Below are 21,852 nucleotides of genomic sequence, written 5' to 3' on the forward strand. Positions count from 1 at the left end.
TCCAAGGGTAGGATTCTTCTCACCTAGCGAATCCAGAACAGTGCCATTGCGTTCAGTGGCCATGCCCTGATATCGATAGTGTGGTTACTATCACATTCAGATGTTTGAGCTCATGGATTGGGGAACATGTGGACACATGCCTACATATACATATACTCAAAAGTACCATCCTCCAAATATCTGCACCTCGAGTGTACTCGTGCGTCTTCGCCAAGAATTTTCACCTGGCCGAGAGCGAAAGTTCATTTGGTCAAATCCCTGAGTTCATTAAGTCAGGTGCGTATTCTTGGCGAAGACGAGCGAGTAGGATCATGAGATAAAAGAGGATTAGAAATTAACATCGGCTGATGAGAGCAAGCGGTGGAATGTGAGTGTTCATGACTGAGAGCGGGGGTTAGATTGGTGTTGAAATAAAAAACAACGTGTGTAGTTTCAGCCATGCATACTAGCGCTCTACGTCATCTCAATAAACGGATTCTAGCCAAAACCCTATTAAGTTACTACAATTTATTTGAAAAATGCAGTTTCTAAACCTACTTGTAGTTTTGAAGATCTAGAATTCTTTGGCCTTTACGAGTACATTTATCTATATGTCTAGTGGAATATCATGATCATGTTCTGTTTACATACAGCCCTCTCCCAGCCGTACACCCAACAGAAAGAATTTGGCAAAATATCATGTACAAGAATGAACTAGTGGTATCCACCAGAGCTTCTGAAAGTTGCTGCCCGTCAAATCAATTACACACGAAAAAAACTCCCCTTTTATCCAACCTTTGGCCCTTTGGCTTTAACCACAAAAGCCAAAATACAGAAAATTGTGCCAACTAGTTCCTGCACGAGCACCCTTAAAAGCGAGTATTTGTACCCTCAAAGTTAGATAAAGAGTGAGAACCTGGATCCGTAAATCGATTACCTATATAACTAGCACATAACGTTACAGGGCAAGTATATTGTAGACGGTTTAGCAATCATCCTGTAGCTAGGGATGTGAAGGAAGTTATAACCGGTAGCCGAAGATTTTACCTGGCTTCCGAGTCTTCCCGCTTTTGGTTGTAATGAAAATATCCATGCATAGAAAAAGTTTTCTTTCTATGATAAATAATTTTGGCGGTATTTAGACATCACTTATGCACGAAATTTCGCTAGAGAGGGTAAATAAAGCCAAATTGGTTTTATTCCCTGATAATCTATTTATATTTACGGTGGTCTTTACTTCTTAAGAGTAGTGAATCTCAGGTAGCTACACGGATGTTTTAGTAAATTAAAAATATACACATACAGCGAAAAATGAAGATTTAGGGAACACTTACGGCTTCAACACCCTGACGTTGTCCTCTCCAAACTTCGCCTTAGCATCTTCAGTAGAGACACTTGGCGGTACAATCACATCTTGTCCAACACTATTCGCCAGTCAATCGATCATTTCCCAAGACAAAACCAGAGTGGCTCTCTTAAACTCACGTCCAATCAATAGGGGTGGTAACGCCGTTCTTATCCGCAGTCTGCAAAGAATCAACAACCCTCAAAACTTCTGCCGAGTTTCTTCCGGTTGAAGCCGGGTACATCATCATCAATCTAATCTTTTTCTTTGGGTCAATGACGAAGACGCTTCTGATGGTGAATGCAATTCCCTTCTCGTCGATGTTCTTCAAATCTTGCGAGTCAACCATGTCATACAACCATGCAACCTCCCTGCTCTCATCAGCAATGATGGGGAAGCTCTGCTTTCCAGTGAATTCACTGCCAGTGACTTCATCAATATCCTTAATCCACTGGTGGTGGCTCTCGAGTCCGTTGGCAGAGAGACCAATGAGCTTTACACCGCGCTTTGTGAACTCGGGTTGGAGCTTGGCGAATGCTCCAAGCTCGGTGGTGCAAACAGGAGTGAAATCGGCGGGGTGAGAAAAGAGAATTGCCCAGTTGTCTCCAATGAACCTATGTCACATTTAGAAATCACTGTTCCCTGGGGATGGTAGCAATGGACAGGCTAGGGACTTACTCGTGGAAGTTAATTTTGCCATGAGTAGTCTCGGCGGTGAAGTTAGGAGCCTCGGTTCCGAGACGGAGACGGGGCTGTTCACGGATCTTGTTGCCAGTAGCATACTGGATTGATCGAATGGGGGCCACGGAGCGTTGCAATTGGGGGCGGAATTGAAGAGGTGCTCGCAGGATTGGGGTTGTGAGAAGCCCGGAGGAGGGGCGTAGGAGAGAACGGAGGGGTGCTGCGAATGAGGGACGCATTTTGATGGTGATTGAGGTTATTTATTCGATCGTGAAGAATTTCAATTGCAGTTGCAAACAAAGGCTCTAGGTACGTAGAGAGATGTTGATGGCGGGGGCCGAGAAAAAAACTAGGTAGATTTTGTCATGCCGCCGATCACTCATCGGTTATCGCCTCGCTTCATACCGAATTAAGAATACAGTGTCCTTCCGACACTCTCGACGCGGTAGCTGTGTAGACACATTAATCATTTCGCTGTGATAGACTTCAGAATGCGTGAATAATCGAGGGAATTCTAAGAGCAGGGAAATGTTGTCTCAAGTCAGAGTTGGTGGAACTTGTTCTAGGGTTAGGGTTAAAGTTAAATAGCTCACTTAGCACTATAGAACTAGATCAGTGGACTGGCGCATAGCTTATACCTCTAAAAACCTGCCTTGAGTGTAGTAACATATTCTTAATTTAATGCGATCTATAATCTGTAAAAGAAAGATTGTCCTGTTATTTAAGCATTCCACCATTCGAATCAACCAATCAATCAATCAATCAACTCCACAATTCAACTCGACTAATATTCGCAGCGAGTGATAGGTCGTGACTCCAAAGCCACAACCGCCCAAACCGACCAATGTCTTCTAAACACAAATCACTTCTCGTATGGTATAACTAGCTAGCTAAACAACTACCCACAAATGTATCCTCCAAGTAAAATGCTAAAAATTAACGCCCATGCCCAATGATAAACGCCATAAGAAATAATATAAGCAACCGGCCCCCTAAACACAATAGCAAAAAGAAAAGTCCTAACAAAGCATCCCCCACCCCACCGCAAATCCCACCACCCCCAAAAGAACCACCCTCTTCACCAGCACTGCAGCTGTGCCAGAGCTCGCCCCCGACCCTTCAAGGTCCAGATACCACAACCCGATATCCGTCAGCTCGCCATCAGCACTCAGCATTGCCCCGTTGGGGCCAACATTACTAACGTCGGCTCTGAAGGCGCCGAACCAGCTGTAGCGCTCGACATAGTCGAGGTTGTCGAGATAGTTCATTGTTGTGTTAAAGAAGTCCTCAGTTGCTTGCCTTTGATTTTGAGAGTTAGTCTAGGTATATTCATTCTTGCTGAAGGGAGGGAATAGGGGGAACAAACAGGTCGACATGGGCATAGCCCAACTCTGTGATCCACAGCTTTTGGTCTGGGAAGGTAACATGGTAGTGTCCAAGATGGGAGGCAAGCCCTTCAAAGTTGCCATACCAATGGATCGGTATAAAATCAAACGAGCACCCATCACAGGCGTCAAAAAAGCTACCACCACCAACCACAGCACCGTCAGTCCAATCCTACTAAATAATCCAAACAACCAGTTCACCAGCTAGAAAGGGCACAAGCCTCTTCAACCACGGCATCCCCCACTCCGCACTACTAACCGCCGGCGCGCCCAACTTCACCTGCCCTTTCAGCGGCTGTATATCGCGCTTCCACAAGAACGCTGCTCTCTCTGGCGAGATTGCAGTTCCGCCGACATCCAGCGACATGTCTGGCTCATTGAAGCCGAGTACGTACTTGACGTTTGGCAGCTGCGAGGTCACGTCGGCGACGAATGTGTTATCGTGATCGCCCCAGAGCATGGGCACGAACTCGAGACCTGTGACGGCGGCATCGGGGAGTGATTTGTAGCTGTAGTACCAGGTGAGGGAGGTATCTGCAGAAAGCAGGGATTCGTCATCGTTGGGGTGCTCGGGGGTCAAGTATGTTAGTCCTCGTTTGGCGGAGGTGGTTTGGGCGTGCGAGATGTTTGGGAGAAGCACGAGGAGTGTTAATAGCAGTGATGAAGGAAGCATTGTGTATATGTGCACTGTGTTTTACGATGAATGTGTGTGTATGTATGAGGAGGATATTAAGGTTCTATGAAGTACATGTATCTACATGATGAATATCCGGGGGAGGCAAAGGTTATTTAACGACGTCGACAACCGGCCGCGAATATCTCTCTCCAGGCGCAGTTCTGTTTGTCCTGTCGCCTCCCGTTCGCCTCCCGAGATTATCATGCAATTAGACCTGGTATTCCAGCTTCTAGCTTCCAAGATCTTGGAAAGTTGTGAATGCGGGCTTCTGGTTGGCTGCTGGCTCGCGTGTATCTTGAAAGACCTGTAGATTTGCATGTTTGCTCCCTTTCTCGGGTATTTAGAGTAACTACATCATGTACTAGCCTGCTCTACTATTAATTGATGAGGCTAAATTTGGGGGCCCGCTCGGACGAGGATTATTTATCTACAACCCGCATTCGGATGCCATTGGCTGGTTGCGCTGGGCTGAAACCCGTCTTCACATCCAGGTACCGCGCGCGAGGATAAGATACAAATAGTTCAAATAGTCCAAACAGTCCAGCTCCGTTTCACAAAAAGAAGAATCTGGGGTCGACACTGAACTCATCATAATCGCCACATCAAGGATCGGACAATTAACAAGCTGTAATATAGTGCTGATCTCTGTTATTGATATCTATGATGCCTGCCTGCCTGTCTGCCTGTCTGCCTGTCTGCCTGTCTGCCTGCCTTGTTTACCGACTCACGTATGCACACATTCTACTGCTTGGTACTCGCCGGTCCCTGCAGAAATGGCCAGAAACTTCGACAGATGCTGTATTCTACCCCACTTTCAATCTGGCCTGGGTACCATGTGGTATGCTAGTACTGATAGCTACCAGGGAAGCTTTATAAGGCCTGCGCTAGGGCCCTCTATCGTGTGCACGTTATCACGATACAAAGATACCGGCCATCCACAATCAATCCGTATCTAAAGCTCTCGATATTAAAATCTCGCAATGTCTGCACCTACCACCGATAACGATAACACTGCCTCTTTCAAGCCATTCAAGCTGCTCTCGTTCGATGTCTACGGTACTCTCATCGACTGGGAGAGCGGACTCTACGCTGCTGCCCAGCCCCTCCTCACGCATTACTCCCCCACCACAAACACCCTCTCCCGTGAAGAGTTCATAAATCTCTACAACACTCTCGAAGGTGATCAGCAGAAGGAAGCCCCCGAGATGAAGTATTCGGAAGTCCTCTCCACCGTGTATCAGCAGATTGCATCTACCCTCTCGCAGCCCCCACCATCACAGGAGGAGGCGGATGCGTTTGGAGCGTCCATCAAGGACTGGAAGGCATTCCCGGATACGGTTGATGCGTTGAAGAGACTCAAGAAGCACTTCAAGCTGGTGGTTTTGAGTAACGTCGACCGTGACTCTTTCGCAACTTCGTTGCCTGAGTTGGGTGGTGAAGGTATTTTCGATGCTATCCTGACAGCTCAGGACATCGGTAGCTATAAGCCGGACTTGAAGAACTTTGAGTATTTGCTCAAAGAGGTCAAGGAGAGATTTGGTGTAGAGAAAGATCAGATTCTGCATACGGCTCAGAGCCTGCATCATGATCATGTTCCGGCTGAGATCATGAAGCTGAGGAGTGCCTGGATTAGTAGGAAGGATGCAACGATTGGGTCGGAGGATGATGAGTTCGTGAAAGTGGGAGCATGGGAGTGGAGGTTTAATACATTGGGGGAAATGGCAGATGCGGTAGAGAAGGAGCTTGGGGGCGTTTGATTTGATATAGAATGTTTTAGTCTGTCGACCATACTACAGCATTACAATTAATAAACTCCAATTCGCTAGATGCAATTTGTTCGTAAACCTGCTCGATCATTCCAGGATACCGCTTTGAACAGCCATTTCACAAAATGATGGCCAGCTCTGCACCAGAGCTGTACTTTATCTATGCAAGGCGCCAAGTCGTCAAAGCCTTCAATCAAGCTCGAATGTCAATTACTAGCGAGGAACAAAGAACGAACACGACAAAAGTCACAAAGCAATTCATTATTTCAATTGATATCTACCGCTTTTTTGTTTCCCCAAAGGCACATCCTTACAAGCTGGCAAGAACCTTCTCCGCAGCGGTGACAGTGATTTCCGGGGCTTCATCCTCAACATAAAGGTTCTTGACCTTTCCGTCCTCAACGACGACAGCGAAGCGCTTGGAGCGGCTGTTTCCGAGAAGACCAGTGGCATCAAAGTCAAGTCCGAGAGACTTGATGAACTCACCTATATTTGCAGGTCAGTTAAATGATTCTAGGGATAGTTACTGTGGGGCACTAATCGGGCCTTACCGGTGCAGTCAGCGACGAAGTGGACCTTGGAGTCCTTTCCGAGCTTCTCCTTCCAGGCGTTGACAACGAACTGTGAAATTGGTTTGTTAGTTATATTATCCCAGATAAAAGCTTGCAGATGGAATGTTTATCAAGACACTCACGATGTCGTTCACGGCAACAACGTAGATGTCTTTAACACCCTTGGCAGCAAATTCATCGTACTTAGAAAGGTATCCTGGGATCTGGGAAGAGCAAGGAGCTACAATTGCAGCGGAATTGTGTCAGTTATTGGGTGGAAAAAAACAAAATTGATACGAGAGATGCGAGATGGGAGGTGGGAGAGACAAACGAGTGAAAGCTCCGGGAACACCAAGAATGATGTACTTTCCGGAGGTGGGGAAAGTAACAGTGTTGTTATCAGAGTTCTCCCAGAGAGACTTGGGAGGGGCGGGGACAGTGCTGCCAACGGAAATCATGATGATTGATGTGAATTGGTGGATTTAGTTGAAGGGTGGAATTGAAGATGTTAATGGGTGATGGTTGTAAGAGAAGAGATGAAATGAAAGATGAGGTAGAAATAAAGCCTCCCAAGCAATTGAAAGCATGGCGGGGAAACCCATCCCATCCCACCACCCACCCCAACGAGTTAATGATGTCATGTAAGCAGGCAAGGGTGGGTGCGGGGGAAGGAAAGCACCCGCACGGGTTCAAAGTATTTGGAATTGGGATTTTGAATCACTTCCCCATTCAGGCGGGACCCGCGGAAATTGGGGCGGTCGCAATCTTTGGCAATTGCAAACAAGACTTGCAATTTTATGCCCATGTACTACATACAGGCTGCTGTACTCTGACTTCTGCTCATTGTTCCTTGATGAGATGGATGCGCGCGGAGAAGAGTGCATTTATTATCATTGCGGAGAAAACAAATATTTTGACAGGTTGAAACTCTGGCTGGGACGGCGATCTTCAAATGACAAATATTAATGCCAACGTCTCCATCAAGGTGCGTTACGTACTATTTATAGGTCACGATATCAACAATGTTGGAACGGCAGCTAAACTATTATAATTTATGTTCTTTATGAGTATCACAACTAGCGAGTGCTCTTACGGTAGTCTGTGGACTTCGAGGCTCTACTATGTTAATCATTGACTCCGAACCCTGAACTAGATCTGTAAAGTCATTCTTTCCGTCGGCCTCCATGTCGATGTCCGTGTTTGTGCATTATGCCTTAAGGACATAAGGATCTTAAGGCCTTGAGAAGCCGCATCGAGCAAGGAGGCTAGTCCTGTCACATGCACAGCTTCTACATGGTGTAGTCATATAGTAGTGGGTTTGAAAGAAGCTCCCAAGTAAACAATCCGGCATCTCGCTTCATTATCATTTACGCGGGTTTCGCGCTCTCACCGGAGAGGGATTTGGAATACCTAACCCAATGCTCTCATCCGGATATCCGCCGGAGCGCCAAGACCGGCGTTTCTGCAAGGGCCGTGACGTGCCGTATGCACATCATATCGGCACCTCTGTTAATAAAGACGTGCTTGCTCCTTCTTCTGACGTCCATTTGGCCTGGATAAGGATAAATAATCAAAAAAATAATATATCTGGCTGAAGATATTTGGAATTGCTGGGTTCAGATAAGCCGGCGATTTGGTTCCAGACCTCTACCTACATGTAGGTAGATGCATGACTTGAGAAGACGGCGGGGGTTAGTAGTATATTAAATAACTCTATTACCACTTACATAACTGCCATAATCGGAGATACTTTACGCCGTCTCTACATGCAGACTAGGACCAGTACTCCTACTCTAAAAACCCTAACCACCAATTACAACCCCAACCCCACACATAGCCGAGTGATCGCCCATGACCCCACTGCATCCTTCCACAACGTCACCCCCAGCACCCCCGAGAACCCCCCCCCCCCCCTCTCCGACTGGCCCACACCCACGCCAAAGACCCCAATGCTCTCGAGATGAGGCCGGAGGTTTGGGGGGGGGCTATGGTTCGGGTTAGTTTCAGAGTCAAACAGGGACCCTGCGTCGACCTTGCGATGAGAGGGGGCGATAAAAGTTTCACTGGCCCGCGCGACGTGCGGCGATTGGTGGATGGGAGCGGTTGTCGCAGGTCTAAAACGGGATGAACGTGTTTCTCCTTGTGGAGGAAGGGTTTGGGGTGTTTGAGACGGAGGACCGGAGGACGGAGGAGTAGGAGGCCGAGGAGGAGTAGCTAGGGAGGAATGTGTGTTCGTCAGGTGCGCGGTCGAGGTGTGGATGTATGTACATATATGTAGGTGCTGTGATGCCATTGGTAGTTGACGGGAATGGAATAAAATGGAAAGAAAGAGAAAGGAAAAAATCAAAAGGGCTATTACGCTCTGAGACTCAACTCTGCATCATGATATGTTCTCTGCATACATATTACACTCTCGTCTTACCTATGTAGATATATCACCATTTTTTTCTTTTCACCAGTACCATCTCTGGTGTGACCAACGGCCGACCAAATACGTGTACCCCCCACTCCCATTCGCCGCCGTCCCCCTCCAATCGGTAAACACTCAAACATACCACACGTGCACAGCTGCCGACGTTATTAGAGTAGATATTCCCAAGATAAGCACAACCATCGCTTATCTAGCTTTAATTTTGCCATGCGAGCAGCTGGGAAATTTTTTTCATTCGTTGGTCTTTGGGGGCACAGCATGTGGTAGCCAGTAGGATGCTTTGGTTTGGTATTTAATGATTTGTGGACAGTGGAAATTAGGTTGAAACGGGATTTAATTATTAACGTTCAACTACGTAGCTGCATGTAGCTTATACATAGCTAGAAGTAACTGCCCAATGGGAATAGACCCATAGCTAGACACCTATAGGAGGTGTCTAGTTTTATTTTATAGTTCTGATATAGAGGAAAAACAGTGTTGGGTTAACTGTTTTCCAAAAGTGGTGATTGAGGAAGTCGAAGGTAGAACAAATGAAACCACAAAAGAAACCTACAGTATGTAGTGATGGTGGTAAATGATAAAAAAGAAATAGAAAAATAAAAACCCCCAAATAATCCCATCAAACATGATGCTGTACAAACCATCCCCAATCAGTAACTCTCCTCAAAGTACTCGATATGCTTCCTATCCTTATCCAGACAGTCCACCACCGCCGTCCTCACGATATCCACCAGCACCGACGGCCCACACGACAGAATCGACATCTTCCCCACCAGCCTCGCCTGCTCCGCCCTCAATATCTCGCCGATATCCGGCCTCTTATACTTCACGCCCGGCAGGAATTCCGTCTGCCCCGGCTTCATCTTTGTGACGTAGAGCTGCATGCTGATATCCCGTCTCGTGAGGCACCCTCTCGGGAACCGCTTCGAGACCAGGTTCTCCACCAGCTCCTCCTCCTTCGCCGTCCACAGGAACACCAACCGCTGCGTCATCGTCCGCCGCTCCGACCCGCGCGCCCGCTCCATGTAGTCGCACAGATACGGCAGGATTGTCGTGATGCCGACACCGCCGGCGATCAGCACTACCGTCTCGTACAGGTGCAGCGGGTGGTTAACGCCGTATGCACCCTCGATCAGGCACTTGATCTCCAGCTCGCGGCCTCTCGCAAACCCCTGAATCTCGTTCTGGCGCTCGTGCTCGCGGATGCGCTCCGCGAGGGTGGCTGTCATGCCCTTCCGTGGTTTAATAAAGAAGGTCAGCTTCGGGCGCTGCTTGCCCTTCCGCACAGTACTGGCAATGGTGCTAGGGACGCCCTGACGTATTACCATAGGGTATTCCTCCTCCTCCTCGTCGTCCTCGAATTGCGACGACGTGACCGTCACCTTTGCTGTGGTCTTCTCGCTCTCGCTGCCAAACACCGTCTTCTCCTCCAGGAAGTCTTCGTCGGATCTCTCTGACTGCCCTCCTCCGCGGTGGCTGCCGTCGGCAGTACCGCCGCCGCTGCCATGACCGCTACCCACGGCGAGCGTCTCGCTCTGCGAGAACTTGCCGCTTTCGCTGGACTTCTCGCTCTCGGAGCCGCGGTCGGTGCCGCCTTCGGAATTCTTACGGGAGCGCCTAGAGCCATCGCGCGAGATCTTAGAGCCGTCACGAGAGCTCTTGGAGCCATCACGCGAGAGCTTAGAACCGTCACGGGAGATCTTGGATCCATCCCGAGAGCTCTTAGAGCCACTACGTTGAGGCTTCCTAGAACCGCTCCTACTCCGCTGCGAAGCAGAGCGCTTGACACTCTTCTTCCGCTCCGGGGCGGGCGTCTGCGGCTTCACGTTATCGGCCATGATGATGACCCCTTGGCCGGGCCGCTTAACAAGGTAGATAGCCTTTTCCTGGCGCTTCGCCTTTGGTGCCGTGAGCTCCTTGAGCTCCCCAACCTCCTTGAACGGACCCAACTCCTTTACGGTCGTTAGGTGTCCCATCTCCTTCTTCAAGTCTGCTGTGCGCGCCCTCGGCGGCAGTCTCGGCTCCTTCAACGAGTTCTTCAGCGAGCCTGACAAGCTGCGCTTGATCTTGTGGATGTCGGCCGCGTTATATGCAGGCATCATTGGTCCGCTCGGGCGCCAGGCAGCGGCGGTGAATGGGTGCGATTCCCAGAAGCGCCAGGTACCGGTCAGGAAGACAAAGTAGTGGGCGCCCGGGAAGTAGTTTACGTCCTCGGCAGAGGGGTAGACGGTGAGCTGGATGACGTCGGTGCCTTTGACGAACTTTGCGCGGGCCAGGTGGTGGTTCTGCGGGTTGCGCGAGAAGGCGCCGTAGTTGAGGATGAGGATGCGGAGGAGGCGGGTGAAGCGGTCGAAGGCCCACATGGCAATGCAGGCCCAGAGCCACGGATTGTACATGCGTGTTGCGGAGAGCTTTAGGTGGCTGTGCGGGGGTGGTAATGTTAATATTGCAGAAAATATGGTATATGAGAGAACTTGTTCTGTGCATATAAGTGACTTACTGGTAGAGGAATATCAGAAATACCATCACTCCAATGATATGCGTTATGAGGAAGAACTCGTAGGCCTTCTTCCGGAACGGAAATATAGCCAGCACGAGAATCAATCCCATCACTATCATAGCCTGCAATCGATATCAATAGCAATTCTTCCAATATCAATATCAAAAAAACACTCAAATCCACATACCGAAACACCATTCCACCAATACGCCGGATTCCATCTTCTCGCCTCATCACCAACTATCACCCGCCCGTCAGCATCATACGCAATCACTCTCCCCCACCACACCCAATCAGGAAAAAGAGGGAAAACCTACTCTGATACATATACACCGCATACGCCACCGAGTGCACCATTCCCATCAGCGCCGACACCCTCGCAACCCACTTATGAAACACATGAAACGTGCCATACGACCATCCCGTCAACCACACCAAAAAGTCGTTCCTCCCCGCCAGCAGGAAGAAGATCGGCATATTCCACAGCGAGAGCACTCCCGCGCGGTCCGCCAAAATCTTTGAGCCATCGATACCGTTGTCGGCGTTGCCGTGCTTGACAAATAGAAAGGATATATTAATAAACCAGTATATGCCGACGAGCAGGGCCTCGAGCCTTGTCGGGAACGTGTACCAGCCGATGGGCTGCGAATGGCGGTTGCCAAAGAGCGCAGGGTATTTGATGTAGCGCGAGAACAGGCTGGAGAGTGCGCTGGGGGGGTAGACGCGGCGGTTGGGGGTGCGCGATTCGGGATCGGTGCGCGGGAGGTGGTGGCTGCGGTAGGCGGTGTAGAGGGTGCGGACTATGCCGGTGAAGACGAGAAGAGAGGGGAAGATGTAGAGATAGGAACCGAAGATCTAGAGTGGGTTTGGAGAGTCAATTGGTGTAATTGTTAGAGGTAGAGAAGGAGGGAATTGGAGATATGTACCCTATTTATTCGCTGTTCTTCTGCATCCCGTGGTTGTGCCTGTGGAGGGAGTGTGGGTTAGTATATTTGCATACTTCAACGGAGATAGAGACAGCTATAGCTATGGATATAGATAGCTATGAAACACGATGCCCATACGCAGGGGGAATTGCAAAAAATCTGGGGAAATCTCACCATAATTGCTTTGTATACCTAAAAATTATGTGTGTATGTTTTCTACAATTGAAATTGAAGCCTGAAGGGAATTGAAAATACAAGAACTACAAAAAGAGTCTTCACACAGAGAGCAGCATTAGTTTCTTATAGACGCATTCAATCTAGCATAAAAAAGCCACAAGGGAGGAGAAGGTTCCAACATACCCAGCTCTGTATATAATAAGAATAAAGAAGGAAAGAGAAAAGAAAGAAAGGAAAAAATAAAAGTACAATACCGCACTCGAAAGCTCTGGGTGTAGAAGTAGCTAGTACTCCAGATGCCAACTAGCTGTGGGAGGTTTGTGGGAAGCAGCTAAAGACGCACCTTATATCAACGGGGGGAGCTTTAGGGTGATAGGTACAAGTTTCACCGCTCCTCCTCACACACCCCCAAAAAACCCCCGCAGGTTATTAATATACACCGACTCTAAACGTCATGAAGATAACTAAATGATCTTCGTCTAATGACACGGGCCGGCCCGTGAGCAGATTGGAAAAACAATGCGGACGTGCGTGTGGTGTTGCTGGCGTGGTTTCAGGATATAACAGAGCTGCTCTATACCATTGAATGTAGCTGAGCAGAGTATAGTATACTACCATATGTACATGTAGTCAGCTTTGATGATGATACCGGAGCGAGTCGAGGGCATGTACTATTCACAATTAACCCTCACAGTCTTGCAATTGTGTGTCTGTCTGTATTAGGCACCGTAACGCCCCCTAAAGGAAACATTGCACCACCCATGTTTCAATCCAAGTGGCAGGCAGTTAAAACCTCCCCGACCCCAAACGGTAACCTCGAAGGAGAATTAAAAAAAACCGTTCAATTAAAAATTCCATGAGAAACATTATGATCATACATCAGAATCATGTAGCACGGCCGGTTCCCCCCTGGTAGCTACCCCGCAACGGTCCAACCAGAGGCTGTCAAAACATACGTGTACCTGCGTTGCGGACCTGTCCTGGGAAACAAGGACGGTGCGCTGCGTGCATGGGTTGGGGAGCTACATGAAGGTGGTGCTGCAGAGAAAAAAAACCTGAACAGGAACCGACGAGTAGTGTTTGACCACATCGCATATACCTATAACATCCACCGGCCGTATATGCAGGGAGGGAGGGTTTCTGAGTACGAACGAACGATACGATGGATGCTAGTGTCTGATCATGAACAATTCAATTCTCGTTACCTAGAGAGAGATAGGTACATGTAGGTTGTAGAGGATACGATGTATGCATGTAGCTCCATTGTCTGCTAAGAGTATGAACTGTCACTAAGGCAGGCGGACAGGGGTAAAAAGCAAAGAATAAAAGGCAGAACGTTGAGCCGCACCCACGCACCACTCAACCGCTGTCTCAGGACGAGGATGATGATGATGATGATGATGCTTATTATCTTATTATCCCGGACAGCATGTAGAGTACATGTGGGACCATATATAGTACTCCTGGGCATGACTTGAGTCTACCAGGTCCAGCGGAGTTTACAGTACATACAGGTACAATATACACTGCCTACTAACCACTAACCTACTGTACTCGGACTGAGAATCATAGAATATACATGTACCCTCTATGCCCCTCATCATCATCTCCCCCCCGCGATTGGGCCTGTCCTCTCCTTGTCATGCTGGCCCCAATTGAGGGCACACGTGGGAAGCGCCGTAGAGTCGATTCTGGACCAGAGTGTAGGCAGGCATGTCGCTCCCTCCAGCACGGGGGGCATACATATTCTCAAACTGAGGCGCCGTTCGCTAAGCCGCACCGATGGAGAGTGGAGGGAGCCAATGGCCATACATGTAGCTAGCGCTGCTGGACCCTGAGCTGCTGCTCACGCAATTGCAACCCTAACCCAGAGCATCGAACGGCGATGGATTACTGGCACGGCTACCGAGTGGGGTTTTCTCTTGCCCCTGAGTTTCTGGTTCTGCACTTTGGGTCTTAGACAGAAGGGTCCTTTTTTTTGTTGTTGTTTAAACTCTGATTGCATACTAGTTGCCTAAGGTTGACTTTTTTTTGTGTCTGAGAAACGTGTGTATGTAATTGAACTGACTGAGGGAGCGCAAGAAGAGAGCTAGAGAGGGAGAGCCTTGAGAAGGAGTTTGAAGGTAACGGTTTTCTGATCGCCGGCTGGGATACTTGATGCAATGATAAACCCCCCTCTTCCCCCGAGACATGTTCTTGACTCTCGCGGGTGTCTAAGTAGCTCCTCTACCTACTCTATGTACTCTACCTGAAGGCGAGCTAGGTACATTCGCAATCACGCCAGACTGCGCTGCACAGTGAGGCAAGCCAAGGGCATCAATTCCTTCATCCATGACCCTCCGCTCCAAGTGCACTCCCTCATTCACTGCTAGCTATGTAGCTTTAGCTCTTCTCCCCTAGCCAAGGCCTTTTTGCTTCTTATTCCTATCCTTAAACCTCCCCCCGGCAATTCTAACGGGCCGGGAGATCTATTCCCTAGACCCGGGAAATGCACTTTTTGCAAAAATTTAAAAAAAAAAAAAAACCTATGTCTCTACCGCCCGTCCGTTTACCGGCGTGTGTCTCTCCTGCCTTGCAATTGTCTAGCCTGTCTTGGGCGATCACAAATCATCACTCGACCGGCGCGCGGTGGCCTGCGAACCACTCAGTTCCCTCTGGGCCTAGCGCTCTGACTAATTAGAGCAACTGGCTGACCATCACGCCCCCCCATGGACCGTTCCCGTGTTCGGCGGCGCTTGCAATGACAGCGAGTGAGGGAGGAGAAGTGAGGAGAAGTGAAGAGGGGAGAGAGGAGAGAGGGGAGAGAGGAGAGAGGGGAGAGAGGTTGACACGTTGGCGAGCTCGGTCTGTCCGGGTGCTGCTTGGCGGCGGTGGTGAATCTGAGTGGCCGTGGAAATACCTAGCTGGGTGGAAGAGTAGCTAAGCAAGGTAAATACTCTACCTAGCTTGCTGACTGGCGAGTATGGATGGATTAAGGGTCTGAATCGTCTGATGCTCTCTTTCACCACATCAGGTATGTCCATTCCCCCTCTCCCATTTTTACAAAGAAGCCCTCTCTCATCACCACAGCTATCTCGCCATTCCCGCAGGAATGTTTCCCTCTCGCTAGCTACGTCCATATCATCACCTCACACCCAGGAAATCAAGACTGGCCTGCATAACAGCGCGGCTCAACGCTCGCATCTTTCCGAGGCACCCCCCATCCCACCCTGCCTACTCCGACCAATCAGGGCTGTCCCGGTGCTTACAGCTGGTACCTACATGCCCCGCCGAGGTTAAACCCAATTGAATACCGCAAAATCTCAGGAATAGCGAAACGAACTAGACTGGAATATTGGGCTTCGGATTGGTCAGATGCTTGTTGAGCCTCAATCCGACAGACCCAAAGCGTAACTTTTGGTCGTCTTGACCAATGGGTAAGTGGTATTCTAGCCCAGTTCGTTTCGTTATTCCTGAGATTCTGCGGTACGAGTAGCAGTACTTATCTTATCTACCCAGGTTAAGCACAGGGTTAGGGTTTCAGGGATGTGGTAATTTTGTATATGAGGGATAGAGCATGAAACGACTATAACTCCACAACCACACAAGATATAGAGGAGATAGTTATGTGACTAGAGAGCTCAAAGCTGAGAGAACATACCCCTAGCGGTATGAACCGCGATTACCGACTTTTGTGGCCAGTTTCTGCTGGTTGCTATGTACTAGTATACGGAATTCCGAAAATCACGGGGAATATAGCACAGGAATGTCAGGAATGCCAGGAATGCCGGGGATTGGTAGCAACCCCGCTGGGTGCCTCGGCCGCCTCGGCATTGCAGCGCTAGCTGGAATTGGCCGAGGAAGCTTAACGATATATAGCTTTTCTGGGGGAGGGCGGGGGAGGGGGAGGGGGAAGCAGTTGTATATAAACAACCCGTACCTATTGTAGATACCAAGAACCAAGAACCAGGATACCAAGTAGAAGCTATATACGAGCTATCTTGAACAAACAATACCCCACCCCCCCCCCCCCCACATATTCTCAAAAATGACGATACTCTACGGCCTCCCCGACGACATCAGTACTACTAGTAAGCCAAGCGCGGAATGGATTGAGGTTAGTTAGCAGCAGTCAATGATCGCTTCTCCATGTTTTTTCTTTAGAGCTTTGTTTCCCCCACATTTCTATGTGTAAGTGAGTGCTAAGATACTTGTGGTATGCGGGGGAATAGTTCATCAAGACGGCGGCGCCAGAACAAGCGGGCGGCGGCGGTATTGTTGAGGCGCGGAACGAGAGGAATAGACAGATGGAGCTCTATCTTGCCTCGAATCCAGAGTATATGGGTGTGTATATATCCACATCTACAGACCTACCTCCTACCTCTCATGCTATATCGAAAAAGACCCCCAGAGATACCTACCTGCCTACCCACCTACCCACCTACCTATATCTTATACTTAATATAATACTGACACTTCTACAGCCGAAACAACCGTCCAAGTAACCGACACCACCTACCCCGGGGCCTCCGGCTACCCCCTCCCCGCCCGCATCTACACCCCCACCCCAACTACCACCACCACCACCACCACCACCACCACCACCACCGCCCCCACCCCGCTGCCCGCCATGCTCTGGTTCCACGGCGGCGGTTTCGCCATCGGCAGCCAACTCGCCGACGACGAAGTCCTCCGCCACATCAGCCACCACTCCCAGATCACCATCATCTCCGCCAGCTACCGCCTCGCGCCCGAGCACCCCTTCCCAGACGGCCCCAACGACGCCTGGGCCGCCGCGCGCTGGGCCTCCTCCACCATCCCGCACAGCGCCTTCTACGTCGGCGGCGTGTCCTCCGGCGGCAACCTCGCCTGCGTGGTCTCCCGGCGCGCGCGTGATAGCCCCGAGGCGGGGGTGAAGGTGGTGGGGCAGCTGCTGGCGTATCCGTGGTTGTGCTCGACGCGGGACCATGGCGGGTTCGTGGCGACGCTGTCGGCGTTTGAGGCGTATAGCGATAATGTGAATGATCCGCTGCTGGCGAAGGGGAAGCTGGGCGTGCTGGAGCAGGTGTATGGGAGCCCGGATCCGAGGGATGTGGACTTCTCGCCGCTGTTTGATCCGAAGGAGTTGAAGGGGCTGCCGAGGGCGGTTGTGTTTGTGGCGGGCGCGGACCTGCTGAGGGATGACGGGGTGGCGTATTGGAAGGGGCTGAGGAGGGAGGATCCGAAGAGCCCCGAGTTGAGAATGTGAGTGCTGTGCGGTGCTGCTGGGGGCGGGTGATTTTCTGTGGTTGGGGTGAAGATTGAAGATTGCTAATAGTTTTTATTTTTTTTTGTAGATGGCCCGGGCTGCCTCATGCCTTTCATAGACACAAGGAGCTGAAGACCTCTGGCGAGTACAAGGGTCACTTGAACGAGGGCATGAAAGAGCTACTGGACCTCAACAGCCAGACTACAACTACCGCCTAGTTAGGCAGCAGGACGTGAGGAACTCGGTCCTCCTCCTTGGTAATCTGGTTCAATTCTAGTACCCCATTACTCGTAGCTACATAGTGCGTTACAAAAACAAAAAACAGTAGATTAGTACCTGCGCATCACATATTCCGTTCCTTCAAGATTAGGTTGACATCCCCCATGTATAAAATGAACAAGTCCTGAGCATCTTTGTTCAGTTTGTCCTCATTCATGCCAGCCGCCAGCTGTATCGAAAATCTCCGCACAATCCTTGTAACGACAATCCGAAGGTGCATGTTCGCCAGAGGCTTGCCAGCACAACTCCATGTCCCTATATATTTTTTCATGCTTAGTTGGTGTTTTCCATGCTAGTCAAGGGCCCCAGGGGTAGAAATTACCAGTCCAGAAAGGGATAAAAACTTTCTGATCACGTGTCAGTGGATACTTTGCCGTCTTATACCATCTCTCTGGGAGAAACTCCTTTGGTCTCTCAAAGTTTCGGGCATCTAAATATCTCCTAATTAGTCGGATGAACTTTAATTATTTATACTCAAGTTTTCTTAGAAAAATACCTCTAAAAATCGTGTGCATGGGGGCGTAGATGGCGGTGTTTCCGGGTACAAATGTGTTGTCGATCGTTATGCCTTCTGGAGGTGCCATCCTTTGCGGACTTGAAGGCAATACTGGATGCAATCGCAATACCTCATTGATTACGCCTTCCAGATGGTCTGTGTTGTCGCACTTGCCCATAGCGAGGTCCTTGAATATTCTGTCCTCGTCATCTTGATAGGATGAGTAGAGGGCGTCAATCTCTTCTCGGAGTATCTTCAGCTGGTCCTGGTTGTCGGCAAGATGGAAACATATGTTTGTGAGTGTTGTAGCCGTCGTGTCACTAGATTAATCAAAATTAGTAAGAGCCTACCTAAATAAATAGGAAGATGAAATATACCTTCCAGCGAGAATTGCTAGTCGAGCTTCATTCGCCATACCAATTCCAGCCATTGTCTTAGCATCCGCCGTCAACAGCCACGAAAATACATCTTTCTTCTCAGGGTTTCTCTGCATCAAAATGTCAGCCCCCACGTTCTGTCCTAAAATCATTGACTTACAAACATACCGTCCTCCTTTCGTTCACCAACTCGTCACACCACCTTAAAAAGCCTTTATAGTCCCTATTCGTGCCCGGTATCAGATCCAAGATATGCGGCAGGTACGGCACATGCCCGAAGATTGCCAAGCCCGTGGTTGCATTCTTTGTGATACGCATGTAATCATTCTCCTTCCCGTGGGTCGGCAGCATGTTGAACGACTTGCTGAAGGTGGCGTCGCCCATGCTGTCCCACATGTAGTAATTGAAGTACTCCGAGATGTTAACGGGGTTCTGGGCCGCAATGATATCAAGAAGCTCCGTGGAGCGGATTATGAGCTTGGGAAGATACTGCATCACGGCGTCGGAGGTGAAGGCTTTGTCCCAGAGACGGCGGTTGGCTCGGTGCACGTCACGGTCCCGTGTCAGCTGTGTGGAGGGCTTGGGTTTTCCAAGGTTGTACCAGGGGCCTTTGGCGAGTTTGATGACAATGGGGACAATGGCTTCGCAGTTGATGGAGAGTTCGTTGGGGCCTGGAGTACTCACGTTAGAATCAAAGAAAACTGGAAACGGATTGTACAGGGTCACCTACCGGTCCTTACAAAATCGCCATACTTTGCATGCAGATCCATACCGAGCTCATGGTTCTGCAGCGTCTTTGCAGCATTTACCACGCTCCACCACTTTGTCACTTTGGCACCAAACGGCCCAGGGAACTTGCGCAGCGGGTGGAACAATAGGCGGTAGGTGATGATACTAGCTGTGAGGCCTGCCAGAAAACTGGTCCATATCGTTGCGGTGAGGGTCAATGCCTCGATTATGGCTATACCAAGATGTTTGTGGAACACACCAAAAATGAGAGATGGGATGAGGAAGGAGCCTATGAAAAACGTCCCAGAGAGGTGGTCATGGTCGCCATGGATAAAGTATCCTAGATGGGAATTTATGCCTAGTAGGATAGAGTATAATACCAGCTTTTGGGCCGGGATGGAGGCTGCTTGCTCAAAGAGAGCAGTGAGGTAGGTTCCCACGAGTCTCGACATGTTTGTCTGTCAGAATGAAGGATGAAGACATAATTCGAATGGCGGGTCTGGGGTTTATATAGAAGCTTCACGCTTGATCTAGACTCATGAAGATTGTGAGGATATAGCATTGCGGTTGAGTGTATCGTATAGTAGTGAAACAGAAGTTTGAGTGTGGTGGTCTCACGAGGGGTGTCATGAAGATAGGGCGTAAGGCAAGCTGACTGTAGATTAAGAGGCGTAATTCTAGCCTTCTATGGCATACATATGCATTATCCCGAGGTTGATCGACAGAGTCGATGGCGGGAATACCGAGTGGATCTCAAAGTCAGTCTCAGATGTAACGAAACCAACATTACGGTCCTATCATCCATCATACAGCATGCATTTTGACGACATTGAATTAGGGCAACGAGTACACCATTACTGATTTAGCAATGTATCAAAAACAAGAATATACGTATAGGTTTAAGAGGGTGTTGTAATATATCTCAACTTGGATGCTTGTATTAATGAGATAATGAAACATTTTCAATTCAGATGTTTCTCTACGATCTCAAAGACACATGCAATACAGTGCTCATCAGTTTTCAGAATTCGGTTACAACTACATGTAGATACATGTATGTATGTAAGCATGTACCCCATACCCATGTCTTGCAATATAACCGCTAACTCCTAAATGGGTACCGGCGTAGTGCATTATCACAACCTTGAGCTGAAGACAAAAGCCCAAGATATACTAGTATTGATATAGTGGTTCTCGCAGTCTAATCCCTGCTTCCCGGAACGACTATCTCAGTTGAAGTAACAACCAGGCCGGCCATGATCGGGCTTGATGCTGAATTTTGAGCTGAAAGAAGACGCCTCTTTGTGCTTGTTCACCAACAGATCAGATGCCGTTATGCAATGCCGTACGTTGAAGACTGATAAAGACTGATAGACATTGGAAATCTAGGCCATTTTTCTTGGACATGTTTATGCGCCATTACCCCGATTTGTGCTAAAGAAGATACCTGAGACTTAAGCTTAAACTTGATAAGGATTACCATCGATAAGTAATCGCAAGCCTGTGCGTGTTTGTGTGGGGTGTTCTTGGTTCCCGTATCGCTTTGGAGATCTGATTTTCCTGGTTATATTGCCGAGGGCTTGATTGTTTTTGATGCCTGTTCTACTCAAAATGATCTAGGCGTCATCAAAATCGTTTTCCTAAAGTGCAAGTATTTGGACAGAAGGTTCTGCGCCCCACCCTTCCCAATGCACAAAGCAGAATTTTATCTGCTCGACTTAAAATTTCTGTGAGTTCAGCTGGCGCGACTAAAAGACTTTTCTCGCGCATATGCTAGTTGGGGCTGAATTTTTAAGAAGTGGGACCGAGAGTCTTGAGCCATGATATGGCTTATAGCTAGTTGATAGTGTATCATAACCGAACGATTTGACTCCTAGAAAATTATCATAGTGCCTAAATCTAGAGATCGAGCTTGCGATGTCTTTAGAGAAACTGCCGGCCATAGCTTACTATTAGTGTTGGCGGAAGCCTAGTTAATTGGCTAAAGCTATTTTATGCATGATTTGCATGTGTTAAATGCGCCTAGCCTCCTCGCCTTGAAGTATATGCCGAGACGAAGTGTTGAGGATCAAAAAACGGAGCTCGTATATCAAGTATTGTATTCACTCAGCCCACGTAATAAGACACGGAAAATTGAAGTCAGAGGCAAGGGAGTAACTTTCAATTTGTCAGGAAGGTTGCCACTTGCGGCTTGATGATGTGGAAGCGAACGCTGTCCCCGACGGTTTAGCTTCAGAAGAAGGTTCCTGCTGGCATCACGGGCATGTTTGATGGCATATTCCGCAACCCAGTGCTATGCGTGCGTCCACGACAAACTAGGAATAGGT

The 21,852-nt window shown here is 48.9% G+C and overlaps 7 protein-coding genes across 7 annotated transcripts; 2 read left to right on the forward strand and 5 right to left on the reverse strand.

The window, feature by feature from the left end:
• Window positions 1-1,212: 1,212 nt before the first annotated feature.
• H6S33_009164 (uncharacterized protein) lies at window positions 1,213-2,244 on the reverse strand (the record flags this gene model as incomplete). Its single annotated transcript, XM_044840529.1, has 4 exons — window positions 1,213-1,243; window positions 1,314-1,403; window positions 1,465-1,938; window positions 2,003-2,244. The coding sequence occupies 4 exons, from the start codon at window positions 2,242-2,244 to the stop codon at window positions 1,213-1,215; spliced, it is 837 nt and encodes a 278-aa protein (XP_044697979.1).
• A 780-nt stretch (window positions 2,245-3,024) lies between these two features.
• Window positions 3,025-4,063, reverse strand: H6S33_009165 (uncharacterized protein; the record flags this gene model as incomplete). The annotated part of the gene is made up of 3 exons (XM_044840530.1): window positions 3,025-3,304; window positions 3,372-3,562; window positions 3,608-4,063. The coding sequence occupies 3 exons, from the start codon at window positions 4,061-4,063 to the stop codon at window positions 3,025-3,027; spliced, it is 927 nt and encodes a 308-aa protein (XP_044697980.1).
• Window positions 4,064-5,046: 983 nt separating this feature from the next.
• On the forward strand, window positions 5,047-5,823 carry H6S33_009166 (uncharacterized protein; the record flags this gene model as incomplete). The annotated part of the gene is made up of 1 exon (XM_044840532.1): window positions 5,047-5,823. The coding sequence occupies one exon, from the start codon at window positions 5,047-5,049 to the stop codon at window positions 5,821-5,823; it is 777 nt and encodes a 258-aa protein (XP_044697981.1).
• A 319-nt stretch (window positions 5,824-6,142) lies between these two features.
• H6S33_009167 (uncharacterized protein) lies at window positions 6,143-6,841 on the reverse strand (the record flags this gene model as incomplete). The annotated part of the gene is made up of 4 exons (XM_044840533.1): window positions 6,143-6,318; window positions 6,384-6,453; window positions 6,527-6,624; window positions 6,715-6,841. 4 exons carry the CDS (start codon window positions 6,839-6,841, stop codon window positions 6,143-6,145), a joined length of 471 nt encoding a protein of 156 aa, XP_044697982.1.
• A 2,623-nt stretch (window positions 6,842-9,464) lies between these two features.
• On the reverse strand, window positions 9,465-12,417 carry H6S33_009168 (uncharacterized protein; the record flags this gene model as incomplete). The annotated part of the gene is made up of 7 exons (XM_044840534.1): window positions 9,465-9,975; window positions 10,846-11,235; window positions 11,315-11,436; window positions 11,502-11,554; window positions 11,632-12,169; window positions 12,241-12,279; window positions 12,415-12,417. The coding sequence occupies 7 exons, from the start codon at window positions 12,415-12,417 to the stop codon at window positions 9,465-9,467; spliced, it is 1,656 nt and encodes a 551-aa protein (XP_044697983.1).
• Window positions 12,418-16,444: 4,027 nt separating this feature from the next.
• H6S33_009169 (uncharacterized protein) lies at window positions 16,445-17,862 on the forward strand (the record flags this gene model as incomplete). The annotated part of the gene is made up of 4 exons (XM_044840535.1): window positions 16,445-16,513; window positions 16,629-16,740; window positions 16,881-17,640; window positions 17,733-17,862. 4 exons carry the CDS (start codon window positions 16,445-16,447, stop codon window positions 17,860-17,862), a joined length of 1,071 nt encoding a protein of 356 aa, XP_044697984.1.
• A 125-nt stretch (window positions 17,863-17,987) lies between these two features.
• On the reverse strand, window positions 17,988-19,977 carry H6S33_009170 (uncharacterized protein; the record flags this gene model as incomplete). The annotated part of the gene is made up of 6 exons (XM_044840536.1): window positions 17,988-18,178; window positions 18,246-18,353; window positions 18,420-18,739; window positions 18,797-18,906; window positions 18,965-19,467; window positions 19,527-19,977. The coding sequence occupies 6 exons, from the start codon at window positions 19,975-19,977 to the stop codon at window positions 17,988-17,990; spliced, it is 1,683 nt and encodes a 560-aa protein (XP_044697985.1).
• Between the last annotated feature and the right edge of the window lie 1,875 nt (window positions 19,978-21,852).

Source organism: Morchella sextelata (assembly GCF_020137385.1).
Source record: "Morchella sextelata strain SCLS chromosome Unknown scls_3, whole genome shotgun sequence".
Taxonomy (NCBI): Eukaryota; Fungi; Ascomycota; class Pezizomycetes; order Pezizales; family Morchellaceae; genus Morchella; species Morchella sextelata.